At 47.9% G+C, this 15,817-nt stretch overlaps 6 protein-coding genes across 6 annotated transcripts; 4 read left to right on the plus strand and 2 right to left on the minus strand.

Annotated features, from left to right (window-relative positions):
* Positions 1-1,021: 1,021 nt before the first annotated feature.
* On the plus strand, positions 1,022-3,762 carry N7457_008658 (putative glycosyl hydrolase; the record flags this gene model as incomplete). Its single annotated transcript, XM_057179701.1, has 3 exons — positions 1,022-1,872; positions 1,896-2,301; positions 2,359-3,762. 3 exons carry the CDS (start codon positions 1,022-1,024, stop codon positions 3,760-3,762), a joined length of 2,661 nt encoding a protein of 886 aa, XP_057028087.1.
* Positions 3,763-4,202: 440 nt separating this feature from the next.
* N7457_008659 (uncharacterized protein) lies at positions 4,203-5,390 on the minus strand (the record flags this gene model as incomplete). The annotated part of the gene is made up of 1 exon (XM_057179702.1): positions 4,203-5,390. One exon carries the CDS (start codon positions 5,388-5,390, stop codon positions 4,203-4,205), a length of 1,188 nt encoding a protein of 395 aa, XP_057028088.1.
* Positions 5,391-7,605: 2,215 nt separating this feature from the next.
* N7457_008660 (Amino acid/polyamine transporter I) lies at positions 7,606-9,331 on the minus strand (the record flags this gene model as incomplete). The annotated part of the gene is made up of 2 exons (XM_057179703.1): positions 7,606-7,631; positions 7,696-9,331. 2 exons carry the CDS (start codon positions 9,329-9,331, stop codon positions 7,606-7,608), a joined length of 1,662 nt encoding a protein of 553 aa, XP_057028089.1.
* A 472-nt stretch (positions 9,332-9,803) lies between these two features.
* N7457_008661 (Pyridoxal phosphate-dependent transferase major region subdomain 1) lies at positions 9,804-11,188 on the plus strand (the record flags this gene model as incomplete). The annotated part of the gene is made up of 2 exons (XM_057179704.1): positions 9,804-9,897; positions 9,945-11,188. 2 exons carry the CDS (start codon positions 9,804-9,806, stop codon positions 11,186-11,188), a joined length of 1,338 nt encoding a protein of 445 aa, XP_057028090.1.
* Positions 11,189-11,924: 736 nt separating this feature from the next.
* Positions 11,925-13,776, plus strand: N7457_008662 (MFS transporter; the record flags this gene model as incomplete). Its single annotated transcript, XM_057179705.1, has 4 exons — positions 11,925-12,235; positions 12,296-13,282; positions 13,340-13,471; positions 13,530-13,776. The coding sequence occupies 4 exons, from the start codon at positions 11,925-11,927 to the stop codon at positions 13,774-13,776; spliced, it is 1,677 nt and encodes a 558-aa protein (XP_057028091.1).
* A 269-nt stretch (positions 13,777-14,045) lies between these two features.
* On the plus strand, positions 14,046-14,766 carry N7457_008663 (CIA30 family protein; the record flags this gene model as incomplete). The annotated part of the gene is made up of 2 exons (XM_057179706.1): positions 14,046-14,530; positions 14,580-14,766. The coding sequence occupies 2 exons, from the start codon at positions 14,046-14,048 to the stop codon at positions 14,764-14,766; spliced, it is 672 nt and encodes a 223-aa protein (XP_057028092.1).
* Between the last annotated feature and the right edge of the window lie 1,051 nt (positions 14,767-15,817).

The following is a 15,817-nucleotide window of genomic DNA, read 5'->3' on the forward strand; positions in this document are numbered from 1 at the left end:
AACGCGATGCAACAATCGCCGCATTCCGGCGTTGTAACCTGTATCCCTCCCTGTTCGGTAGGGGCCCACTCCTTGGTGCCATGGCACTGACGGGTGAATTGACGAAAGACAATTCAATTGTCGCTTCTTTCTCTCTCTCTCAACCATGAAGTGCCTCTGATCCCGACGTAACCCTTGTTGAAGGAGTTGTCCCCTGGGGAAGGGGCTAGAGCCTTGGAGTTCCCGGCATACCACAAGGGGGACCCCCTGAGGAGGGCTGTGTGAGAATCATTTTTCTGGGCCAGCCCCAGGTGACTCATTCTTGAAAATAAAGTGCAAAGGCGAAGTGTGCTGGCAAGACTCGATGAGCACTCGACCAAGGCCGATTGATGCCTTGTGGCCTAATTATATGCCTCAACTCTAAACTTGTGGCCTGTCGCTTGGTTTATCAGGCACCATACCAATCGCCATCTCGGTTTACTAGCATGAACAGCTTGTGAATAGGTAGCTTGCGGATATATTTTTGAATTTGCATTCAGACCAGTCTTTGCCCCAGAAATATTGACGATTGAAAATCCCACTGGTCTTTTAATGCGATTTGACGAGAACTGACACAACAGCATGCAAACTAAACAAACTTTATGTCAGGGACAGAGCCAGAAGAGGAATCTCATCACATCGTTGACATTAGCCCCCGTCGGACGTGAATTATAATCAACCTGAAGCTTAAGCTTGGACTACTCAGTCACAGTATTAAGGAAATTCCTTGATGATCCCACGCAGCACCGGGGAAACCCCCAGGTTTGCCGAAATCGCCGTGTCAACTAGTCCTTGCCCAGAAGGTCGTCGGAGAACATGGCGTTGGACCAACACCTTTTATCCCACGGTCGTAGAAACCTTGAGCCATGTCACACGGTGGTATTTGGTCCTAAGTCTCACCTCGTGGGGTTCTTATTCTACATAAACCAGCTATCCCATGCTTTTTCTCGACAGAATACAGTCGTTATCATCATTGGGATCTGACAAAGCAACGTGAGTGACCATGTTAAAATGCATGAGGGGGGTTTCCCTAGCCCTTGTCTTCAGTGCCAGCGCTCGTGCAGTGAATATCAACTCAGACCCTCTTATCGCGTCTGCTGGTGATATTGCTGCAATCCCAGGATGGCACCTAAAGTCGTCGGCAAAAGTGCCAGATAACTTGGAGTTACTGTCTGCTCCAGGAGCCGATGTATCATCATGGTATCGGGTCAGTTCTCGTGGCACTGTCATGGCTGGGCTGATCGAGAATGGAGTGTACAACGAGACGGACTTGTTCTACTCAGACAACATGAAATCTATAGCCAATACCTCCATTTTCGAGGTACCCTGGCTTTACCGCGAAGAGTTCACTCTGAAACCATCCGATGGCCAATATTTCACGCTCAAAACCCACGGAATCACATCCAAGGCAGACATCTATCTAAATGGGGTGCTCATTGCCTCAAGTGATGAGCAGCAAGGGTCCTACGGCGGCCACCAGTACGATTTGACTGATCACATAGAAGAAGGTGTCAATTGCCTTCTTATTCGTGCGTTTCCAACCGACTACCTTCGTGATTTCGCCATGGGTTTCGTGGACTGGAATCCATACCCCGCCGATAACGGCACTGGCGTATGGCGAAATGTCGAGCTTTCTCAGACTGGAGCAGTCTCCATGTCTGCATTTCATATTCTCACGGACTTTACTCAGCCCGATAATGAGCCAGTGAAGGTCACTCTTCGGACTGATTTGACCAACCATGGATCGACAGGTCACCGGGTCATAGTGAATGGCACCATCAAAGGGCCAGATGGCTCTGTGGCTGTCCAAATCAGTGATACCTTTGAATTGAAGTCAAACGAGAGAGAAAAACAGTATCCATCAAGGCAACATTAAGGAGCCCTGATATCTGGTGGCCTGCCCTTTGGGGTAAGCAGCCTTTGTACACAGTGCAAGCCGAAGTCTCCATACAGGAACCTCAGATCGCGGTGTCAGATAGGTCTGGCAGCCAGCAATTTGGGATTCGACATGTGTCATCAACGTTGAATAAGTTTAATGACACCGCATTTTTTGTCAACGGCCAGCCCTTCCAGGTCATCGGAGGTGGGTATGGACCGGATATCTTTCTGCGATTCAATCTTGACCGAATCCGGAAGATTTTCTCCTATATGCTGGATATGGGGCTCAACACTATACGACTGGAAGGAAAACAAGAGCACCCGGAATTTTATGAGCTCGCAGATCAAATGGGAATGATGGTTCTGGCCGGGTGGGAATGTTGCGATAAATGGGAAGCTTGGGAGGTACGTCTCCTCTAGGGTGTATTCAAAACGTCAAGTTACTGACAAAGGGATTTCTAGTATAATGAAGACGTCAGCGCCGTTTTCTGGGGAGAATCAGACTACCCGATTGCGAAGGCAGCAATGTTGCACGAGGCGGACATGATGCAAAGTCATCCTTCGCTACTTGGATTCCTGATCGGGTCAGACTCGTGGCCAAATGATGAAGCCACCAAGAATTATCTAGATGCACTCAAGGAGATGGATTGGCCCAACCCGATTATTGCATCGGCCAGCAAGCGTGGCTACCCAGAGGCTCTTGGACCCTCCGGAATGAAAATGGACGGACCGTACGATTGGGTGCCTCCAAATTACTGGTACAATAACAAAGAGGGAGCGGCCTATGGATTTGGATCTGAACTTGGTGCCGGTGTCGGAACTCCTGAGATGGGTAGCCTGAAAAAGTTCATGTCTGACGAAGACCTTGAAACATTTTGGACAAAGCCAGAGGCAAATCTGTATCACATGTCGCGCCCTCGCTCGCCATTTGACGATCGGCATCTTTACAATGAGGCTCTGTTTGCCCGATATGGAGAGCCATCTAGCCTGGAAGACTACATAGTCAAAAGCCAGATGGCAGACTATGAAGCAACCCGAGCTCAGTTTGAAGGCTACTCAACGCAACAGAATGCCACGCGACCCGCGACAGGGCTTGTCTACTGGATGTTAAACAGCGCCTGGCCAAGTTTGCATTGGCAGTTATTTGATTACTACCTCAGCCCTATGGGAGCCTACTTTGGCACCAAAGTCGGAGCGCGCATGGAGCACGTGGCTTACAATTATGAGAACCAGGATGTTTGGCTGATCAACCATTCGCCTGAAAAGAAGGGAAATCGGCAGATTCAGGTGGATCTCATCGATACAGAAGGCAAGAAATTATCCAGTGCCAAGTCCACGACAAACACAACACCCCTCTCGTCAAAGGCCGTGACTTCGCTTGACGCAATTGACAAGATTAAAGACGTTGGTCTCCTTCGCCTTATTCTCACCGATACCAAATCCAAAGAAGTCCTTAGTCGCAATGTCTACTGGCTGACGTCTACCACGGATGTATTGGACTGGTCGGAGTCTAATTGGTATACCACACCAGTGACCGATTTTGCCAACTACACCAAGCTGGACTCACTGAAGCCCGCCACTTTGAAGGCTTCACTTCGTAGCCTCAAGACTTCAAAGGAAGATGACTTGACCCATGCTGAGTTTCTGCTTGAAAATACGTCAGCGAGGCCGGCAGTGTTTGTTCGATTGAATGCCATAAACACACTCGGAAAGACAGAGATAGCACCAATCTATTGGTCTGACAACTACGTGACTCTTTGGCCAAACGAAAAGCTTCGCTTGACTGTTGCATTCGAAGGAGATATCCAGAATACTCTGATTGAAATCACCGGAAGGAATATGAAGAAAGTCACGCTGAAATTTTAAGGATTTGATATGATCACATCAAGAATTGTGTGCTGGTGTTCAGGATCTGACAGTAGGAACCACCAAATTGCTTGTATATGAATAGGACTCCGGCTCCTTCGTTACATGGGGGCCATTTGATAACTTGAAGCCAATTTTTGCCATTTCCTCTTGTACATTTTCCCCTCGTACATCTTGGATACTAGACTGTTCAGCCCGTTTAATTGACTCTCTCCTTGTTGCTCCACACGGGATAAATTCGGCCAAGTTTTAAATATTTCTTTCAATGTAATTCATACCAAGCTTGTAAGTCCAATATGACAAGAGAGAACAATGCAGATATTATGAGGCAATATGTCCAAAATAAAAGAAAACCAATCAAAAAGTATCCCAGACATGATCATGCAGAGATAGCAAGACATAAAAAAAATCATCCTAAGTGGCGGGCTGCTTCAGTCGCATCAAGAGCATCCAACCGGCGTTTGCAATAAACTCAGCACCTGCGACATCTTCGACCCAGAATATTCAATCCCAAGAACAGTGGGGCTTTTGACATCTTCGGAGTAGAACATGTTAAGGTGCTGGTCCTTCAAATTCTTCGAATTGCACCATGAAGGGGTTTTTGGAATATCTGGGAAATTTAAAAGCCCCTTGACAGGCGTGCTAGCCCACAGATAATACAGAGAGATACTTTGCAAAGCCATAAATCCATGGCCTAGCTCCTTAAGAAATAGAGTCCAGTCATCTCCCGCAGCTAGAGAAACATGATATAATGTGAGGGAAGTCAAGTTCATGCGTATATTGCCGAGTAGTTTATGAAGATCCGGGGCGCGCATATATGTTCGGAATAACGCGAGTTCGCGGAGTTTGGAGAAACTGGCACACTCGGCCAATTCATGCATGAATTCAGATGCTAGCTCGTGTGAGCCGAGGTTCAATAGGAGGGTCTGAAGATTTGGAGCGCTGAGAACCAGCTCAAGCAGGAACCCAAAGTTGTCCAAAGTGAGATATTGTTCCAAGGAGAGTTTTTCTAGATTACCCCATACCAGTTTGAATTCGGGTTGACGATAGAGAAGCTTGGGTAGACGACGCATATCCATGATTAAGGTGCGCGAATATTGGTTGGCGTAGATGAGATGGAACGATGAAACTGGTAGATGAGCATCAACGACCAGGGCAAAGAAGACGGCGACGGCGTCGGTAATAGTAACATGGCTCATATCCGGATGGCCCTCTGGGTATCGACAGAAAATAAAGAATGAACGACAATTGGTCAAGTTGTGGATTAAATTATCTCGTAAAGACCGAATCGCTTCTACTTCCAAGGGTGCGGATAGAGGACCCCATGGGTGGCGATCCCAAACTAAGCCGCGACCGACCCCATTTTGGAGCATGAAGGCCAGACCATGCACATAAGGGCGTAATGCAATATTCTGAGAGAGCGCATTGATCCGACTCAGACTTTTCCAAGAAAGGTCTGTCTTGATTGACGAGAAGAAGCGCTGCGCAAAGTGATGGAATGTTCGCGTTTGAAGCTCGTGACACACCGAACGGAGGTTTAATAAACCATCTGCGTCGAGCGAATCGGCGATCAGCTCAACCAGCTCGACAGGGAGGGAAGACAAAGAAGCACCGAATGAGTTTTTCATGGTCAGCTACAGCATTGTGAATGCGGAGGAGAAGATAAGCAGCTTCCCCGGATTCTTTTGGCTTTACCCCTCACCTGGAGACTTCAGCATCTGGCTGATTCTCGCGGAATCAACCGGAACAAGTCTCTTTTGTCACGGGGTACGAGGCCGAAGTCGTGATGACCCGCGAGGATAAGGTACATATAGCCACAAGTGACATGTACGTGAGTGTTGAGTCCCCATAACTGCCCGCGGCCGATGGGAAACAAGCTGCATGCTTAGGGAGAGGCTTCACGTGCTTATAAGCCTTGTTGATTTCATCTTCTTGGTCATTCGAGAGCCCCGGGGCAATTATTCTTCATAAACTGCGCTACTTCGGATGGGTTGCTTGCATTGTATGCAAAGTGGGTACCCTCGTTTGTGTTGACGGTTTCCCTTGACTTCGTATTGCGCAAATCACGCTCGGAAGCTTTTGTTTTACTACAAGATACCTAGGCACCATGACTCGACAATTTTGAAATGTCCTGGACATTCAGGGCTAGGTCCTTGGGAGCAGACATATCAACAACTGGCCCCAGTTGAATCCCGCCAAGTGAGGCTGCTCCCAGTGCATTGAAGCCACTCCAAAGGCTATATGATAACATACTGTGGAGAAACTATGACACTAGAAAGAGTATGGAGTACTCCGTATGTATATAAGGTGGTTGTACATGGTTCGGGTGGGAAATATAGAGTGGAGGCTTCATTGCCCAACAGCCCACTCCACGGTAACTGGGAATTTATATTGTCTAGATTGTACATCCACACTGGCAACATGCTAGATATGACCCAGTTGGTAGGTGAGCTCACCTACGGCGTAGAAGCAGACCTCACCTATCTCCACATTTTTATCCACTTTCAGTGGCTCGTAGGTGACAGTCGGTACATACATGGGTGAGCTCACCTACGGCGTAGAAGCAGATCTCACCTATCCCCACATTTCCATGCACTTTAAGTGGCTCATAGGTGAGCAGTGAGTAGGTGAGCTCACCTACGGCGCAGAAGCAGACCTCACCTATCCCCACATTTTTATCCACTTTCAGTGGCTCATAGGTGACAGTCGGTACATACATGGGTGAGCTCACCTACCGCGTAGAAGCAGATCTCACCTATCCCCACATTTTCATACACTTTTAGTGGCTCATAGGTGACAGTCGGCACATACATGGGTGAGCTCACCTACGGCGCAGAAGCAGACCTCACCTATCCCCACATTTTTATCCACTTTCAGTGGCTCTTCGGTGACAGTCGGTACATACATGGGTGAGGTCACCTACGGCGCAGAAGCAGACCTCACCTATCCCCACATTTTCATACACTTTTAGTGGCTCATAGATGAGGTCCGCACTTGCGTCGTAGATGAGACCACCTGCGACCTGAGCGACAACACCAACAGAAGTTGAGCACAAGATCAGATCTAAAGATGCGAAGATCGAGATTTGCAATATATTGTTCAAAGCTTGTTTAAGCTTCTTCCCCACAAATTCGCCAGTCAATCCCGGGCAGTTTCTACTTAATCCCATACAGAGTCGACGATGCTAGCGCTGAAAATTGCATATGCTTCCGATGGTGGATCTGAGAAATGGGTTCGACTAGCTGCATTTGATCAAGATGACCATAGTAGAAGAGCAAGTACCCGTTGATTCACACGCTCTCGCTGGGCCAGGTTTGTCATTTCGCGAGTAAAAGACCATCACCCGCCATCCACGGTCGCTTCAGAGAACAGAAGGGCTCTTCTCGGGAAAAGTGCTAGAGTGGCTGATAATCGGAAGACGGGGAAATCAGATCCCTAGTTTAGATGACTGGCCAAATATTCCTCCACCTCGCAGGAAGTTTTGCGTACCATTCATGATTCTTTCTTCTGATGTCTTCGACAGTGATATTTTATTCCGCTGAACATATTAATATCTCCTGGTGCCATGGTCTAGTGGTATGACGACACATTGTGGTGTTCCAGTTCTGTGTTAGCCCCGGTTCGATTCCGGGTGGCGCCAATCTTTTTGTTTCGCCCTCATTTTTATCCTTCATAAACAGCATGAATTAACCCAAAAAACCAATCAATTAGAGCAGTTCGTGTCATAGTTCTCCTCGGAAAAGAGAAATTTATGCTTATTCTATTCGAAAGTCCGCCTTTTTACAATGGCCGTGTGCAAAGATGTTGCATATGTGTCAGGTGAAATGGTACACCTTTCCAAACTCAAGCGATCCAAAACCAAAGTCTCTCTGTAAAATATGTATCAGTATCTTAAACAGAGCGTAACAGAAAATACGAAGTAGATGCACGTACCCAGAAAATTGCGAGGTTTGGGTTCCTCCCATACGGATTCTAGTTGATCGGCCTCTTCTTTGCCAGACCAGAAATCCATATCCTCTTTCTGGACAAACTTTGTCTTCTTCACAATTTTGTATCCTAAGAAAAGACAGGCAAAAATGGGAATGTCAATGTAAGGAGGGACGAAGGTCTTGGCACTGAAATGTCCAGGAAAGAAAGCGTCGAAGCCATTGAAGAATGCCACGGTTGACGAAAATATGATCGCAAAGTAGGCGAGAAAGGGTTGAAAAGGTGATTTGAATGGAAGGGTTGACCGAAGTATGCCGTGATATTTCAGACCTTGATAGAAACGAATGTAGGTCGCGGAAATCGAAGTCCATACAATCAACGTACTCACAGAGCTTAGATTGCTAATCCAGAAAAAGACCTCAGCCGAGCTTGATGAAACATTGAGATACACAAGTAGGCTCAATGCAGCTGTAACGGCGACACAGGCATAGGGAACTCCGAATTTCTCGAATCGAAGAATTCGAGGTGCTTTGCCATTCAATGCCGTGGAGTAGAGGACTCGGGTGGATGCGTAGAAGAAAGAATTGCCAGCAGAAAATGCCGATGTGAGAACCACGGCATTGATGATGGATGGTAGCACATGGATGCCTCCATTCTCAATGGCAATAACAAAAGGGCTTGCCCCCACGCCTGCCGCTCCTGAGTCAAGTGCGTTGAGGAGCCGGTCATCTTGCGATGAGACACACAGAGTGACGAGAAAGACACTGCAGACATAGAAGATTGTAATACGCCAAAACACTCGACGCACAGCTTTTGGAATATTTCGTCGGGGGTTTTCAGTCTCCCCAGCTGCAACCACTACCATTTCGCTACCGCCGTAGCTGAATGTCGCCTGGATGAAGACTTTCCAAAATGCCAGAAAGCGTCCTAAAGACCCGTCCGCCAGATATGTATTCATAGGACCCGGATGTTGCCAGTAGCGGAAGCCAATACGGTCGTGTGTCGGAGCTCCACCGAGTGTGATGATGAACATGAGCAACATCAAACCCACAATGGTTATGAGCTTGATCGAGCCAAGGATAAACTCAACCTCACCGTAGATCCGCACAGGAAGGCAGTTGAAGACGAAGATCAACACATAAAGTACACTGATCCATACTACAGTGGGAACTTTATTGGGCCAGTAGTCGATCACAAGAGCAGCTGCACTTATCTCTATCGGGACACCAATAGCAAATTGATACCAATAGTTCCAGCCCAGAGTGAATCCCAGCGCTTCATCGACGAAACGGGATGCATAGACCGGGACAGCGCCAGGAAGTGGAAGCCAGGTCGCCATTTCACCCATACTGTTGATCACCGCATAGAGATTGAAACCCGTTATAAGGTACGCAAGCACCATAGATAATGGCCCAGCCAGCGAAAGGACCTGGCCTGTGCCCACAAAAAGACCTGTCCCAATAGCCCCAGAAAGAGCAAGAAATTGAATATGTCGTGATTTGAGCCGTCGCTGTAAGGTGCCAACTTCTGTCGGCAGCCCGACTCCCTTGTCAAGCTTGGACTGTTCATAGTGCCTCATATCAACACCCTTCGTATTGCCAGGCTCTATATCCTCTCGAGAAACCTGGTTCTGGTTCGCCATGTTGGAGGGAGGTTATCATGGACTATCTTAATGATTCTGGCGACTCCATAGCAAAATGGTCGTGTCGAGTTATAGATTTAGTCCAGGGGGCACGGACCCTATACAGAAGTGCGGAGTGACAGCCAATGAAACACATCCTCTTGCCAACATGGGGCTAGCAAGGGAACACTCTGCGGAATGGGGACTTGATGATGCCCTGATAACTGCGCACATGATATATCTTATCTAATATCACCACATCTCGTATCTCATTCCGGTTGTTGATCTGCAAAGTCATCGTTTCGCAGGATTCCCGAGGTCCACTGCAGGGTTCGGGCCTTGTCAGCTTCCCCAGTGTTGCATTCTTTGGTAGCATTCAAGTCCAAAGAAAGATAGCGGGGGAAAGAGGGTGTTGGTTGCTTTGGGATAAGTTTTGAGGACTGTCTCCTCGTTGAACTTCATCCTAACTAAAGATTGTGAACTGTGTGGCAACATGCCGTCTTCCCGTCAATATGAGCCAACACCATTTGGCCATGAAATGCGACGGCAATTTTCGTTTGCCGTTGGTTATCGAAACCTGAATCATGGTAAAACAATTCATGTTATGTGCCAATATACTTGCTCACTATATCAGGATCATTTGGGACATCCCCGATTGCTATTCGCGAGAAAGCAAATGAATTTCGCGAAGAATGTGAGAGCAACCCGTGTCCCTTCATCAAATATCGGTTTACCGAGTTATTGGATGAATCTCGGGCTGCCATGAGTAAATTCCTGGGTGTACCTGCACCCACCATTGTCTTCGTTCCAAATGCGACTACCGGAGTCAACATAGTCCTACGGAACATGGTATGGAACAATGATGGAAGAGACGAGATCCTTCGGTTAGATATAATCTATGGGGCATGTGGCAAGACGACCGATTATGTCTGTGAAGCCAGCGGAGACAAGGTTCGGACTAGAGAGATTGGGTTTACGTATCCAATCGAGGATTCAGAGATGATTTCTACATTTCGAAAAGCGATACAAACCTCACGTTCGGAGGGGTTCCGTCCGCGAATCGCTATATTTGATACGATTTCATCGAGTCCGGCCCTTCGGCTTCCATTTGAGAAACTCACAGAGGTCTGCCGCGCAGAGGGTGTCCTGAGTTTGATTGATGCTGCCCATGGAATTGGGCAGATCGAACTCAATATATCGTCATTGGACCCGGACTTCCTGATCAGCAACTGTCATAAATGGCTGTTTGTCCCTCGTGGATGTGCTCTGTTTTATGTTCCAGAGCGCAACCAAGCCATGATGCGAAGCACCCTGCCAACAAGTCATGGGTTCATACCTCGATTGCCCGGGAAAGAATCTTGTGCTCGACCCCAAGAGTCAGTGAATGGAAAAACAGACTTTGTCTCCATGTTCGACTTCGTTGGAACTACCGACAATATCTCCTTTTTGGCAGTGCCCGAGGCAATTCGGTGGAGGGAAGAAGTGTGCGGTGGTGAGGACGCGATCCGGGAGTATTGCATTCAGCTTGCACGCAAGGGTGGGCAATGTGTTGCAGATATCCTGCAAACCCAAATTCTGGACAATATTTCGCACACTTCGACAGACTGTTGTATGGTCAACATACTCCTACCTCTGAAGAGACCCACTTCGGGAGAGGGGAGTATGGTCAAGAGACATGATGGGACCAATGTGACAGTGGGTGAGTGGATGCAGCAGACTTTGATCAAGTCGCACAATACATTCATTCCTGTATTCCCATTTCAGGGGTCTTGGTGGGCTCGACTAAGCGCGCAAATCTACGTTGAGCCTGGCGACTTTGATTGGGCTGGATGGACACTGAGAGACGTCTGTAAGGAGTTAGAGGAGGGAGGATACTGATACTCCTATTTACAGCTGACAACAGGCATGATAAAGGGCACGAATATATGTGTTTGCAAAAAATTGAGTACCGTTTTGATGTTCCGTTAAAACAACCGAGTTTATACAAAGCAGTGGAACTAACTGGGTCCCGACCTCCGCTCCGACGGCTTCGGGATGGGGAACACCTTAAAATGGCCTGGTGTCTCGGGATCGGTCTGGCCAAGGTACTTTAGGCTTTCATAAGGTCAGTTTCTATCATTGCCTTGTTTTGCTCACTAAAAACCACACTAGATTCTCTAGACTGGAAGAGTTTTTCTTGAATCTTGCGCGTGGTACAAAATTGATAACGGCTATTCTCGGTTGTGCTCGGTAGATTTTTCTTTAACAGATGAGAGCCACAGCCCCGACAATAACCGCTGCCGAGGCGACTTTTCATTGGCCGTTAACTTTTGCTGTCAGGGCACCGTGGCGGGATAGTGGAGCTTGATATCAAGCTTAATCCACAGCGGAAAACTATGGATCTCGCGAACTCGATTTTTAGCCCTGAATGTGGACATTTGGATAGAACCAGGACCCGTCTTATGACAGCAGTCCTCAGATTGGGCCGAAGACCCATACTATTAGTATGAAAAATGTGATCGATGAGCCGAGCAACACAGGGACATATACCGAGCGACCTTCCTCGGTGAAGGTTTTCTACATTCGCACACATACTCCCAATCTGTTTCCAAAAACCTTGCTATGATAGTTGAAAATGCAACATCTTACCGAGAACCCAGACAAATATGAACCAGACCTCGACTACCCTAATGAAACCCGCAGCCATGAATCTGACGACACAATTGACCATGTTGACACTCTCGAGCTAACTCGAATCAACACCTACCGACTACAACAGAAGACAACTGTAGGCTCTACAAGAGGGCCTATTCCCCGCGAAAAATGGCTCCCTATGGGCGCCAACAAGGAGTATCCACCCCTGCTCCCAGACTCTGAAGACTATGTGGTGGAGTTCGATGGGGTCAATGACCCTTTACATCCATACAACTGGTCTATGACTAGACGGTAAGTTCCCTGCCATTGACTATACCCAAGACAAGTTTATGAAGGCTAATCCCCTCCAAGAATAATGCTAGTTTGCGTCCTCTGTTATGGAACCTTCGCCGGATCATTCACCAGCGCCGTCTTCTCGGCTGCGATCTCTGGCGTCAGCCAAGAGTTCAACATCAGTAGGGAAGTTGGCTCGCTCGGGGTGACACTCTATGTTCTTGGATTTGCAGCCGGGCCAACAATCTGGGCACCGGGATCAGAGCTGATCGGCAGGCGATGGCCGCTATGTGTCGGTATTTTCGGATGTGGTATCTTCACCATAGCATCTGCCGTTGCCAAAGACATACAGACCATCATGATCTGTCGTTTCTTTGCGGGTCTATTCTCAGCTAGTCCGATCTCAATTGTTCCCGCAGTCTTTTCAGACATGTTCAACAATGCACAGCGGGGTGCAGTCATGTCGATCTTCTGCATGGCTGTCTTTGTTGGGCCCTTTGCGGCACCATTTGTGGGTGGCTTTATTGCAGACAGTGGGCTGGGATGGCGGTGGATTATGTACATCTCTGCAATCATGGTCTTTCTGGGATTCATTCTCATCCTTGTGTTCCTCGACGAGACCTATGCTCCAGTTATCCTCGTGCGCAAGGCAGCTACCCTCCGCCGACAAACTCGCAACTGGGGCATCCATGCAAAGCAGGACGAAGTGGAGGTGGAGATCACAGAGCTTCTGCGGAACAACTTCGCCCGTCCTATTGTGATGTTGGTCACGGAGCCTATTCTGCTTCTGGTATCACTGTATATCGCGTTCATCTATGGCCTCATGTACGCTCTCCTAGGCGCCTATCCCGTTGTCTTCCAAGGCGTATATGGGATGAACATGGGACTCGGAGGACTTGCCTTCATTGGGCTCATTATTGGGGAACTGCTGGGCGGTGTCTATGTCCTTATGATTCAAAGCTCATACAGAATGAAGCTGGCGGCGAATAATGACACGCCTATTCCTGAATGGCGCCTCTCGCCAGCGATTGTGGGAGCCGTGGCTTTTGCTATTGGGATGTTTTGGTGAGTGGCTTCGTCTAAGGAGACTTTGTGTTTTTCATAACTAACAATATTTAACAGGTTTGGCTGGACCGGATTCACTTCATCTATTCACTGGATGGCCCCTATGGCCTCCGGAATCCTGACTGGACTCGGGATTTTCTTGATCTTCTTGCAATGCTTCAACTACATTGTTGACTGTTACCCTTCATTGTAAGATTCTTACATTCCGAAAGAAAAAGAAAAGGAAAGAGACTAACCTAGTTCACAGGGCTGCGTCTACAATTGCTGCAAACACGATCTTACGGTCAGCCATCGGCTGTTCGTTCCCACTCTTCTCCCGCCAAATGATGGAGAACCTCGGTGTTCAATGGGCAGGCACAATGTTGGGATGCATTGCAGTCGTGATGATTCCCATCCCCGTTCTGTTCAAAGTCTACGGCCCATGGCTGCGACAGAGAAGCAAATTGGCATGCTCGCCAGTTTATGATGTTGAAAAGAAACCTTATGATGTCTGATAGAGATGATTTTAATGTAAATAGCTCAATATACCCCAGTTTTGTTTCCAAAACCATATCTCATCCATGTGGAGATTAAAATGGATATTGGCCTTGTTTATCAGGCTTCAAGGCTGGTCGCTTAATGTACAGATGACGTCATATGTCGATCAACCCGCCGATCGAGCAGCCGATCCGATCTCTCGGCGTTTGCGAAAATACCGCCATTTCGCTACAGTATTGCTTCTACGCTCTCGGCCTTCCCGCAACCAATACATCTCGAACACATCATGGAATATACCAAGAACAAGACCCTTTTTGGTCCCGATTGGGATCTCAATGGCTGGACCGCCTCTGACGATCGCGTCCGTGGGGGATCCTCGGTCTCCGAGCTCCAGCCTACCAAGGAAGGAGTGATTTTCCACGGCAACCTCGACATTGAGACCCTCGGCGGCGCTGGATTTGCCTCACAACGCACAGTTGGTAAAGAACAAACCTGGGACCTCAGTGGGCTTGACGGTGTCGAGCTTCGTGTCGGCCCGTCGGACGGAAAACGATACACCTTCTGTTTGACAGACGAGATCCTGGAACAGAGGCCCGATGGTCGTGAGCAAAGTGCTCTGGTCTGGGAATATGACTTTTGCACAAAGGAGACTGGACATAAAATTCGAGTGCCATGGAAGGAGCTAAAGCCGACATATCGAGGGAAGCCGGTTGAAGATGCGAGACCCTTGGATTTGTCGCGAGTGAAGAGGTTCAGGATCATGATTCGAAGGTTAGTTGTCTATCAATGATGATATAGGCACGGTTGCTGATTTTTTTAGTTTCTTTGGGGACCAACAAGGTGACTTCAAGTTGGAGCTTCGATCGATCGGAGTTTTCCGCGAAAGTTACGTTGACAATCCTGCTCTCGCTAGAGAGTCTATGGACTATGTCTCTGAGAAAATGGAGGACTGGCAGGAAGCCAGAGCTGACAGAGGCTGGTCTCTCAGCTGTTGCTCGTGGTTCTAAATCCTTGTTATCTGTTATCAATCACAAAAGGGCACCTGCTTCGATGTTGCAATGGAGAGGTTGACATTTTAGGTGCCTAGATAGGTTCTTAGGTCTTACTGCAGCAATCTAGCACACCCATCCGTGAAACATAATTCCATAGTCGATAATATGTACATGGCTGGTTCAGTTATTTCCTCCCTTGGATTCTGGCCCCATTAGGTGGATTGTGTGCTAGCAACAGAGACGATTGAGTTGTTGAACAGTCTCCTAAAGTGCTGTGAATTTTTGTAAACAGGTCGACCGATTCGTGTGATGCTTGGACACGCCGGCGGGCTCGTTCCCCCTCCTCTCTTAGTCTTGTGGCTTGGCCGCGTTTGCCTTGGAATGTCCTTTTTGTAGATATTTTCTTCCCTTAACGAGATTTATATTGGAGGAATAGCTTCAAGTGCGGACTATAATCTGCAATACATTGACGAGAACCTGGGCAGTGTCAATAGCAGCCCCTAATCCAGGCATATTCAGGTAGCAGATTCAATTTGAATTGAAACCGACCCCTGAGGACTATACACCTTCGCAAGCTGGGCTGGGGCACCGGCCTGGTGATGGTCAAGGAATCATCGAAGCAGAACTTAGGGAATGATAACGTATCAATTCAACCTGAAATTATAATGTTTCCACATGGATACCAGGGCAAAACTCAAGCTTTTGGTGATGGATTTCATTATGGACACTTCATTGACAAGTTTAATATTACAAGTATTTCCCCGGGGCTTCATGTTATTGAATCGAACGGGTCCGCGCACTGCCTTTCCAAATTCCCGGACTAAAATGACCAATCGCCCAGATAAATCGAACAAGCCATTTCAAGTTTGCAAGCATCGTGAATGCTTAAATCCCCGAGGGAGTTTGAGCTCAAACAAAATGCAGGGGCTGTTCAATAGCGCGTGCACGTAGTGTGTCACCTCCGATAGATGACTGGTCGGTTGTGAGGCCTGACACTGTGGATGCATTGCGGCTGGAAGAATTGGACAACGATGGGAGGGTTCGTACTGGGATACGAGCCGACTGT

This window comes from Penicillium paradoxum (genome assembly GCF_028828445.1).
Source record: "Penicillium paradoxum strain IBT 22861 chromosome Unknown utg000007l_segment0_segment0, whole genome shotgun sequence".
In the NCBI taxonomy this organism is placed as follows: Eukaryota; Fungi; Ascomycota; class Eurotiomycetes; order Eurotiales; family Aspergillaceae; genus Penicillium; species Penicillium paradoxum.